Source organism: Oratosquilla oratoria, chromosome 34 (assembly GCF_046742065.1).
Source record: "Oratosquilla oratoria isolate Oo_2021 chromosome 34, ASM4674206v1, whole genome shotgun sequence".
Classification (NCBI taxonomy): Eukaryota; Metazoa; Arthropoda; class Malacostraca; order Stomatopoda; family Squillidae; genus Oratosquilla; species Oratosquilla oratoria.
The window spans coordinates 38233489-38255289 of record NC_134810.1 but is presented as its reverse complement, the minus strand read 5'-3'; the positions used below and the strand labels follow the sequence as shown (position 1 = coordinate 38255289).

General features: G+C 40.4%; 1 protein-coding gene across 1 annotated transcript in view; it reads right to left on the bottom strand.

The window, feature by feature from the left end:
- Positions 1-21059, bottom strand: part of LOC143018209 (uncharacterized) — a 462052-nt gene extending 440993 nt beyond the window's left edge. The window contains exons 1-2 of the mRNA XM_076173410.1: positions 20991-21059; positions 2143-2438 (exon numbers count right to left, since the gene is read on the bottom strand). Of these exons, the coding sequence (XP_076029525.1) occupies positions 2143-2401 (259 nt within the window). The 5' untranslated portion in view covers positions 2402-2438; positions 20991-21059. The remainder of the gene's footprint in view (positions 1-2142; positions 2439-20990) is intronic.
- Positions 21060-21801: the final 742 nt, after the last annotated feature.

Sequence of the window (21801 nt, the reverse complement as noted above, 5' to 3'; positions counted from 1 at the left end):
GGTTGGTGTTGATATACATAAAAGTGGAGTAGTTTGCATTTGTGTTGGATCTTTAAATATATACAGCCAATAGCGGGTCCATGCAGCTCATCAGGTGACAGAAAAAAAAAAAGAAGAAAAAAAAAAAAAAAAAATCCGATATTACCGGGTATGCGTTCAATGGGGTAATTGATAACTGCGAAATTGAAATTTGGGGTAATCATTTCGAAAAGGTTGGGAAACACTGGTCTAAGACATTTATGAATCACACACGCATACACACGTACACACGCACACACACGTACACACGCACACACCTGTGGAGGTAGTCGTGATGTCTGGTGTGTCTTCTTTTGAACATTACTGAAATGTGTCTGTCTATTTGTCGAAAAGTAGCCCAAGGAAATAAAACTTCAAGTAAAGAAGGGAAAAATCTGAGGTTTTTCTTTTCCCCCTCACTAGTTTTCCTGGATTAATTTAGCCGTCAATGCACACAATATATATATACATATATATATATATATATATATATATATATATATATATATATATATATAATTCTTTTTATATACAAGTTATGCGAGTACAATTGTTTTTATAATATATATATATATATATATATATATATATATATATATATATATATATATATATATATATATTAATACAATCGCCATTGACGGCGTATGTGAATAGAATAATTCCGATAGTCGCCCCCGGACTCGAACTGGGGCCTTGCGTGATGCTAAGCCTAAGCTCTTACACCTAAGCTATAGGAACTCTAAGAATATTATAGCTTAGGTGGTAGAGCTTCGGCCTAGCAACACGCAAGGTTCCGGTTCGAGTGCGGGGGCGGCTATCGGAATTGTTATATATATATATATATATATATATACATATATATATATATATATATATATATATATATATATGTGTGTGTGTGTGTGTGTGTGTGTGTGTGTGTATATATATACACATATATACATATGTATATATGTATATGTATATATATGTATATATATATATGTATATATATATATATATATATATATATATACATATATATATATAGATGGATAATATGAGGACAAGACTTATAGTACGTTTCGCTGGTTAGAGGTTTACAAAATACATCATGTACTCAAGTACACGTGTAATTGATAACCTAACCTAACCTATGCCAAATCCTGGACGGACTACTTGCAGCGCAATGTTCCACCCTGTATTAAAAGACAGCGATTCTTTATGTCCTCTCTGTGCTCCTTAAGTCTATTAGGTTAATCCCTTGTAGACCTCATTGTAATATGATTTGTAACAACCATTGCAAGGAATCCTGTGAATAATAATAATAACGTTGTTGTTGTTGTTGTTGTTGTTGGTCTCTATTATTTCTGGTGTCAAAAGTCGCTCAATTCTCTTCCCCGTGTTGCTTAATGTGGACATAATGCCTCACTCATCTGGGAAAGACCTGAAGTGCTGAAGAGAAGGAACTCTCTTCTCTCTCTCTCTCTCTCTTTCTTTCTTTCTCTCTCTCTCTCTCTCTTCTCTCTATATATAAGGCAAAGGAACATGATCGGCGTTTTCTACATAGCAACAAAAGACAATTTATATAAAAAAATTAGGAAACATGAGGTGAACTATTGTCAGCGATTTATGCTGCCAAGAGTAGTTGTTCCAGAGAGAAATAGAAAGAATTAAGAGAGAGAGAGAGAGAGAGAGAGAGAGAGAGAGAGACATGAATAGAGAAAGAAAAAGATAAATAGAAAGATAAATAGTGAGAGAGATAAATAGAGATAAACTGATAAGGGAAATATAGAGACAGAGAGATAGAAATAGAGAGAAAGAGAGAGAGAGAGAGAGAGAGATAGATAGATAGATAGAGAGAGAGAGAGAGAGAGGGAGGGAGAGAGAGACATATAAAGAGAGAGTGAGAGAGACAGAAAGAGAGGGAGAGATAATCAGAGAGAGAAATAGAGAGGTAGAGAGAGAGAAAGAGATGTCCTGTCGTGGTCCAATTCACTACAAACAACTATCTACGGGATAAACAAATCCAAAACAGCGGCAACTTTTCTAAGCCTACACATATCCTTTACTACCCTACATAACCCTACGGAAGCCACATGTACACGTAAAAGTACTCACATGTACACGTAAAATACTTACATGTGCACATTGTGGAGAGCCTCCGGACCATGCCTGCCTCCCACCGGGGCCACCAAACCCAGGGGTGACAGCTGACGCAGGTGACTTGATGGCGGTTCTCCCAAGGTTGGACGGCTCTCTCACCCGTTGTGACTTCCTGGGGCCATAATTGTTGACAGCGAGAGTTTCTTATCGACAGTATTTTCGAAAGCTTCTTCAAGATTTTCTTTCTCTCTTTCTCTCTATGGTTGAGTAACCTCACAGTTACTCGTTCAAGCATTCACTTCGAGACGACCGTGATGCTTTGAATCATAACCCTGTGGGAAGGTGGGTAAAGAATATTAGGTGGATGGCTTCAAGGTACTAAAGAATTTGAAAAATCTAGTTCGAAATTCGTTCTTCGGCTGAATGCAATCGTCTGGTGGCGGCGGCCAGGTGCCAATGAGTCTGGACAAGCTACTTCGAGATTCGTTCTTCGACTGAATGCAATCGTTTGGTGTCGGTAAGGTACCAAAGAATTTGAAAAATCTACTTCGAAATTCGTTCTTCGGCTGAATGCACTCGTCTGGTGGCGGCGGCCAGGTACCAAGGAATCTGGACAATCTATTTAGAAATTCGTTCTTCGACTGAATGCAATCGTCTGATGTTTGTAAGGTACCAAAGAATTTGAAAAATCTACTTCGAAATTCGTTCTTCGGCTGAATGCAATCGTCTGGTGTCTGCAAGGTACCAAGGAGTCTGGACAATCTATTTAGAAATTCGTTCTTCGACTGAATGCAATCGTCTGGTGTTGGTAAGGTACCAAAGAATTTGAAAAATCTATTTCGAAATTCGTTCTTCGGCTGAATGCAATCGTCTGGTGTCTGCAAGGTACCAAGGAGTCTGGACAATCTATTTAGAAATTCGTTCTTCGGCTGAATGCAATCGTCTGGTGTCTGCAAGGTACCAAAGATTTTGAACAATCTATTTCGAAATTCGTTCTTCGGCTGAATGCAATCGCCTAGTGTCGGCAAGGTGCCAAAGATTTTGAAAAATCTATTTTGAAATTCGTTCTTCAGCTGAATGCAATCATCTGGTGTCTGCAAGATACCAAAGATTTTGAAAAATCTATTTCGAAATTCGTTCTTCGGCTGAATGCAATCGTCTAGCGTCGACCAGAATGAGGAAAAATCCTTTTAGTATTAACTGCAACAGTTGATTACGGCCGCCTTATAAGTTTTATTCTGGCTGACGTGAGGAGATATTATTTAGCTGAAGGAACTCATCCCCCAGAAGAGAATTTGGCTGACTAATAGGGACTGACTATTCCAATTACCGACGATTTCAGTCATCTGAGGACCGACCTTCCCTCCCGAATGAAATTCTGAAAGACCTTTTTTTTTATTGACGATATTTCAACATATTTCTATCCTTATGACCAATGTCGCACCGACGTCAAGAAATAAGTTATTTGTCTTGATTTTTATTTAACCCGTTGATGGTGAGTGCGCGCGCGCGCACGCACACACACACACACACACACACACGCGCGCGCGCGCGCGCGCGACTCGATGGCGCAGTGGTAGCGTTCCGGGCCGCCACTACGCCGGTCCGAGTTCCCGCCCAGGGCTGAAATAATTTCAGTATTGCTCCGCTGCGAGTCGTTACTCCAACTCTCGTGGGCGGGGAGTTGGGTGTGTGTGTGCGTGTAAGGTCACAGCATTACCCATAAATGGGCCATATACTGTATGAGCTCTGAGCTCTCTTCCGGGAGGGAAATAGGTGTCGATCACGAGTCCAACACGTGATCCAAAACCATGGTGAATCACACACACACGTACACGTACACGCACACACATATACACACACACACGTACACGCACACACATATACACACACACGCGCGCGCACACAGATATGCATACATGCATCAAGGCTTAGTTGCAGTGTAGGGGTTGAAATTTTTGCACCATTTATCTTTTGTTTTTCTAATTCGATATTCTCAAATTATTTTTTTGGTCCCAGTTACTCCCGAAGTTCCTCTTCTGAAGACTCCCTTACTTGAAAGAATACTAACCATTTCCGCACTGTTATTGAATGTTGCATGTATTGGTGTTCGAACCTGGCATAAGCTATAGTTGAGTGAGATAAGCCTTTTCCATGTTAGGGTCTTGATTACAATTCTACAATTAGGAATCCCTTTTCTCTGGGCCCATATATAGCAGGGTCTTCCACACTCAATGTTGAAGTTTCTGGTACATGTAATAGCTCACTGTTGGAGTTTAGGACCATGGAAAAAACTCACCATCCCGGTCCCAGGAAGTGGTAAGTGAGAAACCCCTGATACGGCAGGCCCTGTCAGTTGCGGATTTTTTTTTTTTTTTTTTTTTTTTTTTTTTTTTTTTTTTTTTTTTTTTTTTTTTTTTTTTTTGTTTTTTTTTTTTTTTGTCGACGTTCGGGTTTCCTCCCCGCCTGGCTAGGGCTGTCGGGAACCATCCCAAGACACATGCAGCGTGCCCCGGGAATCGAACTCACAACCACCTGGTCATGAGTTCGACACGGTATCCACTGGAATCCTGGATTATCCAAGTCAGGGTCCATTTCATTTCAATATGAGTCAAAGTCTGGAAATGGAATTTCACTTAGCGGAGTCGGAGTAGAGATCAAAGGCTTTGATTCTGTCATAATTTAGATATCGGCGACTCTCTGTCAGTATAGATTGATCCCATGTCCTCTCTGTTCCGTTCTCCACCTGACTAGGGATGGTGATGGGGAGGTGATGAAAGACTGACATCAGCCCGTTCATTCCACTGAAATATATCGTAATCCCGGAAATTTGTTTGTTCGTCTGTTTGTTTCGAGACAACGCCACTGCTATTTCCATCCTGATCTTTAACAAATTTGGCACCGAGGTCCACATGCGTCCTAGAACTTTGTAACATCAATCTTGGCCAGCATCCTGCCGACTTTATTCAGCTGAAAAGGTGTAACCACGATGTATATTTTTTTAAAGATAAAATAGACGTCTGTACTTACAAAAACCAAGAGATCGAAGAGGAAGCGGTAGAGATTTAGGACAATAAAAAAAAAGGAGAACGAAGAAAGAAGAGGGGGAGGAGGAGGAAAAGGCAAGGAGGAAGTGGACAATGAGAAGAATTAAGACAAAAAGGACGAAGAAAAGAAGAATGTAGAGGAGAAGGATGAGTAGAACGAGGAAGAGAAATAATAGAAGAACGAGGAGGAGTAAGGAGAGGAGACGAAGGATTAGGAGAATGAGGAAAACGAAGAGGACAAAGAGGAGAATGAAGAGGAGAGCGAGGAGGAGGAGGAGGAGGAGCGCGGGGATAGAGTAAGAAAAGAAGGGAAATGAGGAGAACGACGAAGAGAATGAAGAGGAGAGCGAGGAGGAGGAGGAGGAGGAGCGCGGGGATAGAGTAAGAAAAGAAGGGAAATGAGGAGAACGACGAAGAGAATGAAGAAGAAAAGGAAGAGATAATGGAAGAGGTGAAGAAAGAGGTAAAGAAAGACGAGGAGAGAAAGAAGAGGAGGACGAGGAGATAAAAAAGAGGAGGACGAGTAGCTGGAAGAGGACAAAAGACAGATCAAGATTAAGGCCAAGTCAGGTCAGAGAGAACAGAAGCCAGGTCACTGGATCATCCTCATCCTCTCCCTCCTATCCCCCCTCCTCCGGTCGAAGGATTATCTTGTTAAATGACATCACCGTTTCCTTACTAGTGGATATTTTAACTCTAAAACGACACAGTGACCCAGTTTCATTTATTCTCTCGCTACTCAATATTTTCTTTCAACTAACTGCAGACGTTTTCAATTAGGTGGGAAACAAGTCTGGTAGCGTCGCTTTCGTCCAAAACAATGACTAGCAGCGTACTAATCCTCTAAAACGCCGGGCGATTCTGTTTCGGTGAAAGGTACCTTTTGCTCTGTGCGATTATCGCTCAACGATGATCGTTCATGGCTCAATGATGCTCGTCAAACGATTGTCTAGGGCATTATTATTATTTTTTTTTCGAAAGGGGTTGTTTTGCTTCAATCTGCAAATTACGAGGCTGGTTATTTTAACTGAACGTACCAACGTGTTCACCCAAATGGGACAGCAGGTAGAATGTGCGTCCTCCGCCATTAGTTATAGTAGCTGAATGACAGCTCATGAAAAACCAATGACAACCTTCTTCCCGAATAAAGCAGTTTGGTCTAAACCACAACAAACCCATCAATAAACCCCATGCTATGTTATTCTCCTATCCGAGAGTTGACACCTTGACGTGGTGAATAGGCTTGAAATCTTAATTATTACAAAAGTTTTGTCGACAGAGAGGAAATCTCTGCAGGGTCACCCATATCGAACAGGTTTTGTACGAAAGGTGAGACAAAGAGCAGCTCACACACACAGTCGCAGGACCCACTACTAACTGGCACGTCCCTGATGGCGAACAGGGAAACTCCTCATAGATACATGGTGTACCGTCATAGTGACGGCGTGGACCATTGGGCACCTTATATATATACATATACACACACACACACACACATATATATATATATATATATATATATATATATATATATATATACATATACATATATGATATTCTTATCTTCAGTTAATGGGGTTTCGGACTCGCATGATTAAAATAATCTACCACAATGAAAACAAGGTTACAACAAGGTCGTTCATAAACACGACAAAGGAAACATGGACTGGAAGTGAAGCGTTTATTCCTGACGAAACGTCATGAATAAACGCTTCAATTCCTGCTCATGTTTCCTTTGCCGTGTTTATGCAACTTGTTCACATGGATTTTCAAAATTCGTTCAATTCATGGATCGATCTCCTCGGGGAGGACAAAGTATCACATCTCAATATGTCCTCAGTTCCTCGGTGTTACATATTGAACAAAACAATACGAATAAACTACGCAACCTGGTCGAAGACATTTGCCCTCTTGGAGCCAGCTGGTCGGGACTAGCCAATGTCAATATATACATATACAACCACATACATACAACCATGCATATATACAACCATAATACATGCATATATATACACACATTTATATATATATATATATATATATATATATATATATATATATATATATATATATATATATATATATATATATATTGTCGACAGTAACGCTGGCGTTCCACAGTTTCTACTACATCACTTCAAGCGATACCTGTCTGGAAAGGTGTGAGAGCATGGGACTGAAGTTCAAAAAACATTTAAAGTAGTTTTTATTCCCCGAAACATCTTCCAACCACAACTAGTCATCCTCAGAGGGTAGATTTACAAAAAATGGGAGATAATTAGCTATATGTACATGAGGAGAGGACACACTAGAATACTTTGTATACGACTCAACATAATCTTCAATCCGTACTCCCTACCTTGAACCCTAAATCTACCAAAGACTTTCTTGGTATTCTCAAGTCCTCCAGCCCCTCCGGTGACCTACCCCCTATGGACGTCGGGTCTTTGTTTCCAAATGTCCCAATTGACGAAACCATTAATCTTATCTGTCAACGGGTTTACCATTTCTCTGGAGATGTGTGGAAAGTTCTGAGGACCGTTGTCATCCACTATAGGACTGCAGGTTTTCCATTTAGCTAAGCTTGAGGTAACAATTAATCCTTACTCTCCAAAACATCACCATCCGCAAAACAACACTCAATCCCCTAATGCAGTGGTTCTTAACCCTTGGGTCGCCGAGCCATTTGAATGGGTCACTATGGATTTGTGGAATTAATATTTCCCCAATATTCCTATTCAAAATATTATCAAAGTATTAATCCTGATTGTAGAATTCCTAAGTCATTATTATCTAAGGTTAAGCAAAACACTGAGACACATAATTTAATTGAGGTGTAAAAAATACCAACATCTATTCTTGCCTTTTAAGTATTTATGAAGGCAAGGGTTGCCATGGTCGATCTGGACGGGATTTTGGGTCGCAGACAAAAAGAGAGAGAGAGAGAGAGAGAGAGAGAGAGAGAGAGAGAGAGAGAGAGAGAGAGAGAGAGAGAGAGAGAGAGAGAGAGAGAGAGAGAGAGAGAGACTGCCCTAGTGGAATCTGACTGCCCGGCAGAAAATAAGTTTTTGCCTTCTACACTTCGTAAAAATCCAACTTCTGGAACCAGCCCGCCGAGTAATGCCCCAAAAACTTCGACATTCATGGCAAATATACTTATCGACATCTACCTCCCAAACTCCGGTTCCTAAAATATACAAAACACGTAAAAAATATCTCAAACAAATCACTTTAATATCCTCGAGCCGTTCTCTAGATTAATGACCAAACCATCTCATCAACTAGCTGAATCACTGGCAAAAACTAAGAGAACCCAGCCAACAGTCAAACTTTCCTCCCAAAGAGATCTGCAGGAAGGACCAAGGACCGTTATTTGCATTTGTGTGATTGCGAGATTTAAGCCAATGAAACTGGAAGCGGGTATTATTGTTATCATGATTCCGTTCGAATTAACTTTCATCTACCATCTATGAATCATAGTGTCTCTCCCTTCCCTCTCTCCCTCCACTTCCTCCTTCCTGTTCCCAACAACCCTTCTTTCTTGGTCCCTTCGACAAAGGAGTCACACTGCAGAATTTGTTCTAGTTAATATTCGTGCGATTTTGTCCATATAAATAGAATAAATGTGTCCTAACATGGCAGTTTGAGGATTTCAGTGCCATCCCATCTCGGCGTTGTCAACACTATTGCCTGGAGCAGTTCTATGATCTAGCCTTAAGCGGGCCCTACACGATCAATATTATTGCGCAATATTCCGTATTGTACTGTATTATTGACCACTGGACAGACGCCTTCTGCCATTTGGGATGTCTAAGGGGTTTCAAGGATCACTATCTCCTGTCCCAACCATCACTAACCATCCCTACACCTTCAATAATAGTGCACAATACGGAATATTGCGCAATAATATTGATCATGTAGGGCCCGCTTTAGGGCAATGAATATACCGTAACTACAAGATCCACTTCATTATCTGGTCAGTGTATCAACACTTATGTCAGTAACACAAAAAACTAGTATCACACTAACGTTCCAACATACAACACTTTACTATTTAGTAAAGAAAAAATACAAAGAAAAGGTCAATTGTATTTCAATTTCTTTACAATCAACCACCCCATATCAGTAGGTCAGAATATCTACATTCTCGAGGTATAATATGTTCAGTTCTATATTTCAGTAGAATATGGATCAGATGCATTTCAGTATCGGGATCGTATTCAACAACGTCCAGTACGTTCCTAATATTTCAGTATCAGAGTTATATCTTCAGTGTCTCATTTAAGTATCCACTCCATCTCAGTGTCCCATTTGATAACTCCTAATGTACCATGGTCATATTCATGTACATAACCGGGGCAGGTCAACTTATTGCAATGCCAACTCACTGCACTGTCAACTCACTGCACATTTTTATCATAACTTAATTGAGATATAATATAAAAAAAATTAATGGTTGCTTACGCCGTCCGGTGGTAATTCGGTCACACCTTCGCGTTTGGTGGTAAATCGGTTACACCGCCAACTACGGTGAAGAAGAAGAACTCGAAGAAGAAGAAGAACTCGAAGAAATCGAAGAAGAAGAGGAAGAACTCGAAGAAGAAGAAGAAGAAGAAGAAGAAGAAGAAGAAGAAGAAGAAGAACTCGAAGAAGAACTCGAAGAACTCGAAGAAGAGGAAGAAGAAGAACTCGAAGAACTCGAAGAAGAAGAAGTAGAACTCGAAGAAGAAATCGAAAAACTCGAAGAAGAAGAACTCGAAGAACTCGAAAAAGAAGAACTCGAAGAACTCGAAAAAGAAGAACTCGAAGAACTCGAAGAACTCGAAAGAGAAGAACTCGAAGAAGAACTCGAAGAAGAACTCGAAGAAGAAGGAGAACTCGAAGAAGAAGAACTCGAAGAACTCGAAGAAGAACTCGAAGAACTCGAAGAAGAACTCGAAGAAGAACTCGAAGAACTCGAAGAAGAACTCGAAGAACTCGAAGAAGAACTCGAAGAACTCGAAAAAGAACTCGAAGAACTCGAAGAACTCGAAGAAGAACTCGAAGAACTCGAAGAAGAACTCGAAGAAGAACTCTTTATTTTCCAAAAAAGGGGCGTAGCCCAGGGCGCGCAGCGCCGCAGGCCAAGGCCCCCGGCGTAGCTGGGCCGGCGCAGCCGGTGGGCTTGTATAAAGAAAAAAATAAAAAACAGTGGGTTAGGTTAGGTTAGGTGAGGTAACGCTAGCTTAGGTTAAGTTTGGGTTTGGGTTTGATTGGGTTAGGTTAGTTAAGTTAGGGTTTGGTTTGGTTTGGTTAGGTTAGGTTAAGTTACGTTAAGTCAATTTAATGCAGTGAATTGCCATCATCCAGTGCAGTGAGATGACGTCATAATGCAAAGAGTTTGTCATCACAGTGCAGTGAGTGTGCAGTGAGTTGGCGTGCAGTGAATTGGCGTTGCAGTGAGAAGAGATGCAATCGTATGTAACATTTCACTGTCACATATCACTGTTTCCGATACCTCAGTATATGTGCAGACTCCGTATTGCATTTCAGCAAGTACGCGATCTCATCATCGTACTTCAAGATTGTGTGCATTATCTCAGTGTTGCGTTTTAATATGTATAAAGTACCTCAGTACTGTACTTCAGTATACTTAAATTATCTCAGAATTACATACATTTCTGTGACCACCGGCCTGTCTACGTTAGCTCATTATTACACTGTTTAGTCATTCATTATCCTACTGACCTAATTCTTTGGGTAAGCTTACCCTATTTACTAGAGCAAGGGTTCTCAGCCTTACTTGGCCCATTCACCCCTTTCACCATTTGTCTGAATGTCATTCCCCCCTCCTTTCCAAGATTGCCTGTTTCAAAAAGTGCATTCTAAATAATATGCAAATATTACTAAAAACCCTTTTATTTTTTCCAAATTAGTATATATTTTTCCCATATTAGTATAATTCCAGCCCAGGTGACAGGCCAGATAGGCCAAAACCTATAATTGCTTTCCTCACCGCGTAAACTGACTGTGGTCAAATCACTCCCAGAAAACCCAAAATTCCCCCCTGGGGGTGAATTTCACCCCTAATGAGAACCCCTGTATTAGAGTGATGGCTTCCAAAGATCTGATTCCGACTGACAGCACACGATATTACTGAAGACTTGCTTAGGTGCCCAGCGTTGCCCAGGCAACAGATATCCAACATCACATCGACCGAATTCTATCGAGTTTCCCGTTAAAGTCGTGTTCAGGAAGAAATTTGTTTTCTTTTAACATTTCAAAATATCAATCCGCCAAAGGAACGTCGTTTTCAGTTCCTTCGCCAACTCCCGTGACTTAGATCGTCCGAAACTTTCACCAGGTTCCTCTCTACCGGTGGCGGCTCAGTTTGTAGTCTCGTCAAGTTCCCAAGAGTTCGTTCCAAGGGTTACAAAATGCAACATGCAACATGCAACAAGTTACGACAAGTACTTAACAGATTTCCTTATGGATTATGCCAGGTTATTTCATTCGGATCGCATGGGACCGTTGGGAAACAGGTAACACATAACGATTGGATCCCATTTCGTTCAAACTTGGGTCAGATTACGTAGTGACACACGACCCACGCTTCTTCGAGTCACTCGCGTAACTGATCCTCTCATCACCGTGGTACACATTTACCAAGATCCTCTTAAGGCAAGTGCCATGCGATTTCATTCACCTGATTTCGTATTCAAAAACCAGGACGAAAAAAAAGTATTGAAATCGCCTGGTCTTTGTCACACAGGAATATCTACTGTGCGTTTCTGTATCCAAGAAGTTTAGCACAACAGAGAAGGAATCCTTAGTAATGATTTAAAGAAGGAGGAGGGTCGAGGGCAGGTGGGGGGGGGAGGAAGGAGATTCCGACTTGCTGCCATGGTCAGGCAAATTTGGCTCAGAAACTTAAGAAGTGCATTGACACAAACAGCACCTGAACTTAGAACATATTCCCTCTTCAGCAATAGTTATATATATGATCATTTCTAAGCAAACCCCAGCGATTGTAGTCAACTGACACTAACTCTCAGTCGTATGCTTCCCGATGATGACGAAAATCTATGAATGATGATGACTGATGATTGATGGTGATGTTGAAGGAGACTATGGTGGAGGTGATAATGGTGGTGATGATGATTATAATGGTGATCATGGTGGTAGGGATGATGGTGGGGATGATGGTTATGGTGGTAGTGATGGTGATGGTGATGGTGATGATGATGATGATGATGATGATGATGATGATGATGATGATGATGATGATGATGATGATGATGATGATGATGATGGTGGTGGTGGTCGTGTTGATGGTGGTGATGGCGATGGTGGTGGCGATGGCGGTGATGATGATGGTGGTGGTAATGATAATGGTGATGATGATGATGATGATGATGATGATGATGATGATGATGATGACGATTGTGATGATGATGATGGTGCTGGTGGTGCTGATGATGATGGTGATGATAGTGGTGATGATAATGATGGCAATGGTGATTGTGATGGTGGTGATGCTGCTGATGATGATTATGATTATGATGACAGTGACGATGATGACGATGACGATGACGATGATGATATCTAAGCTTCTTGCCCTAAGATGCTTCGGTTCTCTTCATTTGGCTTAGGTTACGCACGACGTGACGTCAATACGCCGCTTCACCGAATCTGACGACATGACGTCATCACAACGGTCAAGTAGTCGCAATTTTGTAATGTGATCAGGAACCGGGTATATATATATATATATATATATATATATATATATATATATATATATATATATATATATATATATATATATATATATATATATATACCACGTACCAGGGCTGTGCTCTCAAATCCATTTCACCTCATCCGAACAAAACTACCATAAATCAGAATACAATGTATAAATCACTTTGCATGAAATACACATTCATTAACCCCTTTTCCTTTGGTGACGCCCCCAAATGAATAAAAGCCTCTGGGATCAGCAACAACAGATTCCTCAAATGGTCTTGAAGAGGTAATCACACTGGCCTATTTTTCCTCCATCCTCCGATTAATTGGTGGTACCACCTACCTCCAGATTTTTTTTTTCTTTTTTTTTTTTGCTGTAAAATAACTATGGCAAACTATCTTAAACTATTTCATTTTCTCAACAATTTACATAAAATTTCATTTGATATGCTGGAGGAAAGCTGCGAGCTGCAAATTTGCTCCAACAGTCGGAGGAAAAATAGCCCAGTGTGATAACGCTTTAACTCATTCACTCCGTTAGTGATACTTTCAATTTGTGAAATATTTTAGAATTGTGTGAAAGAAAAAGAATTACAAAGAATACCACTGTCAACTGAGTTAAATACTTTATCTGCCGTTCACAAAACGAGCGAGCAATTCATCAAATAAATTAAAGAAACAAATGTATGAATAAACATGTAAGTAAACGAATGACAAATGAACTAATAAAGAAACAAGTAAATAAAACATAATAAATAAACAAATGAATAAAATATGTAAACAAATAAACAATAACAAAATAAATTATGAATAAATATAAAAGTACATATATTTACCGGTACCTCCCTTACAAGGGAGGTAGCCAAAATATATAAGTAAACAGATAAAGTGAATAAATGAATAAATAAATAATGAACATATAAGTAAATAAATTGTTAAATTGAATTAACAATCAGAAATGTACATTCGACACCATCGTCGACCGTTGAGAGTTCGTTTGAGTGAGAACGACTTCGGTTACAATATTTGAATTTTCAAATCTCCGAGTATCAAATTATCTTTCCGTTATATATGGCAAAGCTAAATGATGAACTAAGATATAGTATACCTATGCGAAAGTTAGACATACTTTTGAAAGATTCTTAGAGAAGTCAAGGTTTCAGTAAGCGAAGTCATATACTACTTATTCAAATGGAGGTTGGAGGTAGGATGTTGAAGGAAAAATAACCCAGTGTAATAACCCCTTTAGTGAGAACGAAAAGGAAGTTAGAGGTAAGCCAATTTTTTCCTGATGACACTGTACTTGTACCTGGGTCTGAGGGGAGTGTAAGACAGTGACGAAGTTGGGAGATTATGCGAGAGCAGAAAGTTGAAAACAAATGTGAGTAAAAATAAGATGATGAGATTACATGATGTGTGGGTGGCAAGGAGTTGTAAGTACGTTTTAAAGGAGAGTTTTAAGTATTTAGAGTCACATGTTATGGACCAAAAGGTCTCCTGTCGTCATGCTCTTCCTTGGTAATCCTTTGTAATGTAACAGGTAATGGAGAAGTGGAGATAGACTTAAACTGTAGAATGAGAGAGGCAAATAAATGTCTTAGGGGGAATTGGAAGTGTCATGGGAAATAGATACAATATCAAAGGATAAACGCAAGGAGAATATTATATGAAAGGCGTGACTGTGCTTACGACATTGTATAAAGCCTCAGTCACACCAAGCTTATGACCTGTTTCCGACCACCTTCTTCGACGGTGGCACTTTTGTTTCTCTTCTGGTTAGCGCTGGGTGGCTATTTCATAAAAAACAAAAAGGATTACAAAGGCGGAGCATGCCGACAGGAGACCTTTTGATCCATATCTAGGTCGGATCATCTTCATCTTCATCTTCATGACGGGGAAGAGATTCATTCCAATTGCAGCTTTTTCTTGAATTATTTTTCATAAACAGAGGAGCAGCACAAATCAGCCTGGTCGCCGTCGGTGGTTGGAAACAGGTCGTAAGCTTGTTGTGACTAGGCCCTAAGAGAGGCATTTGAGATGCAATGAAGGCAGAAAGGAGGATTTTAAACGTGTTTGATATAAAAGTTAAAAAAAAATTGTATGGGCTACAATAATTATATAAAGAGAACTTAGAAATAGAGGCGGATTGCGAGGGTGGAAAGGGAGTTGACAGAGTTGATCAAGGAACACTAGAATGGTTTAGCCATGTGGAAAGAATGATTGAAGAAAGACTAGAAAAAAGAATATAGACAGCAGAGGTTGGTAAAACGAACTTAAGAATATAAGAATGAAGGAGACTGCAAGAGACCATAGGACCTACATAAGGGACTTCCATGTCCATGAGCACCTATTATACTCAGAACCATTAGCACCTATCACCTTAAGAAGACCAAGAATGGAACGAAGGGACGGATGAGGTGAAAGGGAGAAAAGGTAAAAGAAGACGACAAGAGATAGATGTAAGTCAGCGTTTCCCAACATAGGGTGCTGAAATCAATTATAGCGGGGTGCTGGGTAATTATAGGGGGGTGCTGGGTAATCAATGATATATGTATCATTGATTACCCAGTTGTGCATATTTGACTTTTTCCGTGATATTTTATTTTTCTAGGGTGTTCTTTATTTATTCTACAAACAATATTGTCAATTTGTTTCAGTCCTAAGGAACCAAGAAAATAAATCGTCGAGCAGTACACTTCACTTTCTTTGATCCTTCTAATAACAAAATAGGGGTGCTGGACTGCTTAGACATGACAACTGGAGGTGCTATGGTCGGAAAAGGTTGAGAAGCGCTGGTGAAAGTGAAGAATACTTGTGAATGGGTGATAAGCAGACTCTACCTGAAAGGATATCTCCTTATCTTCTCTAATTATTATCCGTGAGCGGGTTACCATATATGGAAACGGTTAAGGCAAAGCAATTTCGGCTATCGGGACATGCTACGGAGGTGCTGTGTCTTGCTGCATTGCTTCTGACCCAGGTGGTGGGCGGGAGCCAGGGATGACCCGTCATCCATGAGGAGCTAAGATGAAAAGGTGTTGGATGGGAGCGAGATAATTGTTTTTGTATGCCTTGGTTGGTCACATCACTTATAAGAATGGAGAAGTTTTTTTAGTGCATATATATTTTTTTCATGATGAAAATATTCAATGTTCCTGTTGGTGTATTGTTTGTTATTTCAATTAATTTCTGGATTCGGTATTTCTAATATGCATATTTGCCCATTTTCATCGGGAGTATTATTATTTCTTTTTTTCAAGCTTGGTAGGCTATTAACAACAATGACGATGAAAGCTGCAAATATGATGACAACACTCATAACGGTAACCAACAACACAAGGAAGTTGAGGAAATAGAAAGGACGAGGCGGGAGAGATCGAATAGACAAAAAAAGGTGAAACTGGATACTGAGGCGAACATAAGAGTTTCGCAGACTCTGTCGAGCTGCCAGCGATGTCCAGATCGGGTCGAGGAAGACCTGTTTCTCCTCGACTCGAGGACTGAAGAACGAGAACGCGGAAGGGAAGACCTCGTACAATGGCGTATCGTACATGTTATTTTTATTTTATTTTATTTTGTTTTATTTTATTTTATTTTATTTTATTTTATCTTATTTTATTTATCTATTTATTTATATTTTATTTTATTTTATTTTGTTTTCTTTCTTTATTTATTTATTTTTTGGAACGCTAGCTAATTTAATTGATTTCAGGGAATCCTTTTCTCTCCACAGCGAAAGAACCAAAGCTCCTGTTATTCTATATCAGTTCCGAAGCCACTAACAAGTCGTTTGCGAAAACTATAAACTATAGTTGGAACAGGGATACAAGTAGACCGAGTGATTTCATTACATAATAATGACCCCAAATTGACTAATTAACTCTTCCAAGGCAATCATGATTCTCTTATCTTAATAAAATCGCTTGGCGGCAGCTAGAAAATTAAGTAAGACAATTTTCCACCGTCTATATAGTCTGTGCGTTTCAAGGAGTCTGTTCAGAATGTGGCATACGTAATTATTTACTACTAGCCATGCCTCTCTCTCTCTCTCTCTCTCTCTCTCTCTCTCTCTCTCTTATTTCTAATTTTGTGCTTATAAATGGTTTTCTTTTTTATATTCTCTATGTAGTAAATGAAGCTGTATAGCACAATGCTTATCACTTTTTAGGATTATAGCAACGGATTGAATAAATTCTACGACACGTGGCAAGAGCGCTTTATCTCCATGTTGATACGACATAAATAGTTAATGGAGAGTTTTCAACCCTGACACAGCGATCACGACCATCGGTGACTGTCACTTGTCTTAGCTGTCCGTGAACAAAAGGCAAAGGTAACAAATCCCACAGATGCTAAGCTCCCCCCGCCGTAAGCTCGAGTTTGCGACCGAACATTCGCTCAATCAGGTAGTCTAGGGTTGTTAAGAGCCAAATTCATATAATCATGTCACCTGACATTAGGCTTTAAGAACATGGGTTAACTATGTGATCAGAGGTGGGCGGTCCGATTCTGAAGTCCGATTATCCGATTAGGAAGTCCGATTATCCGATTCGAAAGTCCGATTATCCGATTAATCGGTTTCGCATTTTCGAATCGGATAATCGGACTGCCGAAAAATTTAAATCTATTTTGGATTAATCCGGGTCGAGGTCGTCTTTTTTTTTTTTTTTTAATCGCTTATAATCGAATTTCATTTTTTTTTTTCGAATTGTGTCCATCTCTGGACGTGATGTCAACAGAGACTGTCCATTGTAGTTGTACATTGCGAATCCCGCGGAAAGAACAAGAAAGGAGGACTGCAAGGAAGAGATAAGGAGGGAAATCAAGATTGACAAATTGCGGCTCGGATGAACTGTGCCATGCTCATGTAGACGTCAGGAGTGTCGCGTATGCCCAGTGGGACGAGACACGTGACGTGGAAAACGCACACACACGTACGTACACACATACACACACACGCACATAAAAAACCGTAAACATACACAGACACACATATACAAATACACATACACACAAATACAAATACACATACACACAAACAAACGCATACACAGGCAAACGCACACACACAAATACACGCACGTACAAACACATACACAGGCAAACACACACACAAATACACGCACGTACAAACACACATACACACACACGCTAAGATGAGAGGACGGAAAGGGTGGTGGATAAGAGTGGAGTGGGTGGGAGTGGAATGGGTGGGAGTGGGTACGAGCCTTTGACTTGGCTACCTCTCTTGCAAGGGGGAAAAATATCCTGGTACATAGATAAATATAGACGTAATCTTAGTCAATGGTAGGTTGAAAACATATACCACTATGAAATAGGATTTTATAATTATAAAACAAAAACAATAAAAACCAAATCTATCAAAATTATGGAACTATAAACTAAAAACTATATTTAAAGAACCTCCGGTAATTAATAATTGCTCATTATTGGGACTTTCTTGTATATCGGCGACCAAAGACGTTGGGGTCGATTGACCATAGACATCTCTTCAGAAGTTGAGTCCTTTGGAACTTTGCTGACGCCGCGACGGGGGATAAGTAACGTTGGTGTTTATAGTCAGGGAAAGAACATGGAACAATAGGAATATCTCTGCTAATTTTTTCTTTCTTTAATTCCCTTTAATGGAGGTGAGGTTACTAGCCTAGATGATAATAATAGTAATGATAATAATAATAATAATAGGATGCTCCGCCGTCACTCAGGCACACGCCGTCGCTCAGGTCATGGTAATTTATTATTATTATTATTATTATTATTATTATCAATATCATTATTACTATTATTATTATTACTATTATTATTATCATTATCATTATTACCTTATCTTATCTTACCTTACCTGACCTAGCCTAGCCTATTAATGCTCCCAAACCTTTAGGTTAGGCTAGGTTAGGTTAGACGTTAAAAAAAAAAAAAAAAAAAAAAAAAAAAAAAATTATGACCTGAGCGATGGCGTGTGCCTGAGTGACGGCGCAGAGCGACGGCGAAGCACCCCGTACCCCCCATAAACCAGCAAGCGCGCGCGAGGGGTAGTTTCTACAATTGATCCAACAATACTGTACTTAACTCTTACTGTACACTTTTATTCAAGACGTTCATCTCTCTAAGCACAGCAAAGTATATATATATATTAATACTTATATCGTTTGGATATGCCAGAGCTGGGCGCGTTCCTCGATACGTTCCTAGATGCGTTCCGCTTTAGTTTGGCCGCGGTTAGCGCTCCCAAACTATTAAAGCTGAAGAGACAGGTTCATACCGAAATAAAAGTCCGGTAGGTCACATACTATACCAAATAAAAATTTCGTAGGCCACATCCAAAAGGTAGGCTACATACTGTACCGGCACCTATATTGCTTTAAACTAAAGTGGAACGCATCTAGGAACGCACCGAGGAACGCGCCCAGCTCTGGGATACGCATTGCCCAGAGGGTCCGTTTGACTTTCTGGGCGTATTCAACGTTTTCAGATGTTTCCTAACAAAGCGTCCAGGCTAGATAAGAACATAAGAATGAAGGAGAATGCAAGAGACCATAAGGTCTACACTAAGCAGTTCTATGTCCATTACCCCCCGTCATCCCCATCCATGAAGTTGTCTAACCGTTTCTTAAAACAACCGATAGTTTCAGCGTTCAATACAGGGTCACTAAGTCTATTCCATTCGTTGACCACTCTATTGGTAAACCAGTTCTTGTCTATTTCCTTCTTAAATCTGAATTTGTCAATTTTAAATCCATTACTGCGAGTCCTGCCCTGTTGTCTTAATATGATGACCTTGTTTGCGTCATTTTTGTCTCTCAATCCCCCTTTTTCCAACCAACCACATTCTAATTTGTGAACCTCTAGCAGCATCAAAACAGATAAAAGTAGCAAAATTAGAAATAGATACTCTTGCGGTAAGTATACACATTTCTGTCATAAGATTTTCTACTGTTAACATTATAGGTAAATAGAATCAGGAGATGGCGTCTAATTTTGCCTATTATCGACACTTTGCATTTCTTACTACTGAAATTAATCTCTCACAATGGGTTTAGCCGCAGGGCCTATCTAGAAACACAAAACAATATGCTATCTTCTTCCTCTATGTTTCTCAAGATATTTGTACCGTCTGGAAGAAGATTAGCTTAGCTTGTCGTTCCTTTCACCAAATGTAAAAAAGAAAAAAAAAAAAAAAAAAAAAAAAAAAAAAAAACCGGATGCCAGTACCGACTCTTGTCAGATTCGGCTAGTTTTTTTTTTCCATGCCGACATCCTAGCCATTTGTACTCACATATCGACTTATAAGAATGCTTTTCATCCATTTCAGGAGGTTTTCAAGTCCTCCAAATAAAGTCCAATTTTCACATTAGTTGTTTGTGGTGCATTGTTCAAGATTTTCTCTAACTTTTTTGTACGTGTAGTTCACCCATCCATCTCATGTAGCACATCATCCTTGAATGTGTGTGTGTGTGTGTGTGTGTGTGTGTGTGAGAGAGAGAGAGAGAGAGAGAGAGAGAGAGAGAGAGAGAGAGAGAGAGAGAGAGAGAGAGAGAGAGAGAGAGAGAGAGAGAGAGAGAATGTGTGTGTGTGTGTGTGTGTGTGTGTGTGTGTGTGTGTGTGTGTGTGTGTGTGTGTGTGTGTGTGTGTGTGCGTGTGTGTGTGTGTGTGTGTGTGTGTGTGTGTGTGTGTGTGTGTGTGTGCGTGTGTGTACGTATATGTGTGTACGCATACAGTACACATGATGTAAATGCTTACACCTGTATATATACACACGTAAAGATGCATGCATTTAACAGTTACTCCAGAATATATGCACATCATCAATATGGTATACCACACATATACACTGGATGTGCGCACTAAAATTTTATAGTCGATTAACACGTGACAGAAACACGTCACAAGCAGTAGAAAACTTAAATCCATCTAAGAACACTTAGTCACAAGCAGGAGGAAACTTAAATCCATGTAAGAACACTTAGTCACAAGCAGGAGGAAACTTAAATCCATGTAAGAACACTTAGTCCACACCCAAGTCCCCCACCCCAAATGAAAATAATAAATACTTAAAACCACGAAAAGTAACGCGTAAATCACACGTACACTCGCGAGGGAGAGAATCGACCGACAACGCTTCGTCGCACGCACGCCAGATGGAACGAAGAACGCGGTGCCGCAAAGCACTCGAAGAACACTGAGAAACCTCACCGACAATAACCGTCCGCTACCTCCTCCTTCAACCCTTGTGGGGCTTCAGGCCGCGGAGGGCGGCACAGGGAGCACCGGTGGTCGCGAGCAAGGATGACCCCAAGTCTTGCGAAGTCGACCTCAGAACTTTCGTTCTGGTAATTCGAGGATGAGAAGGGATTTCGGCAGAAACCTTGAGCGGGAGGGGAAGAACGTCTCGCCTTCCGCAAAGAGGAGACTCCGTTTCCGTAAGAGAGGGCGATGGTGGCCCCATTTCGGAGAGTGAAGAGGAGGTGATCAAGAGGTCTGAGTTGAACCCGGAAGGAAACGTAATATTAGAGAGAATGTGTGTTGTGTGTGGAGGGGGGAGGGGAGAGGGAGAGGGACTGAGAGGAGAATTAGCGTGGTGAGGTTGCTATAGAGGGGTGAGAAAGGGATGTTGGGGTGCATGAGTTGTGTAAGGGTGTGAAAGAGAGAAGAGAGTGAGAGGAGAGCGGGGTGTATGAGAAAAGAGAGCTGGAAAGTGTGATACCGGGTAGCAAGTATGTGAGAGAAAAAGAAGAGGGAATTGTGAGAGAGGAGAGCTGGAGTGTGAGAGAGAGGAGCGGGTGTGTGAGAGGAGCAGGGGGGTGAGAGAGAGAGGAGCAGGGGTGAGAGAGAGAGGAGCAGGGGGTGTAAGAGAGAGGAGCAGGAGTGCGAGAGAGAGGAGCAGGAGTGCAAGAGAGAG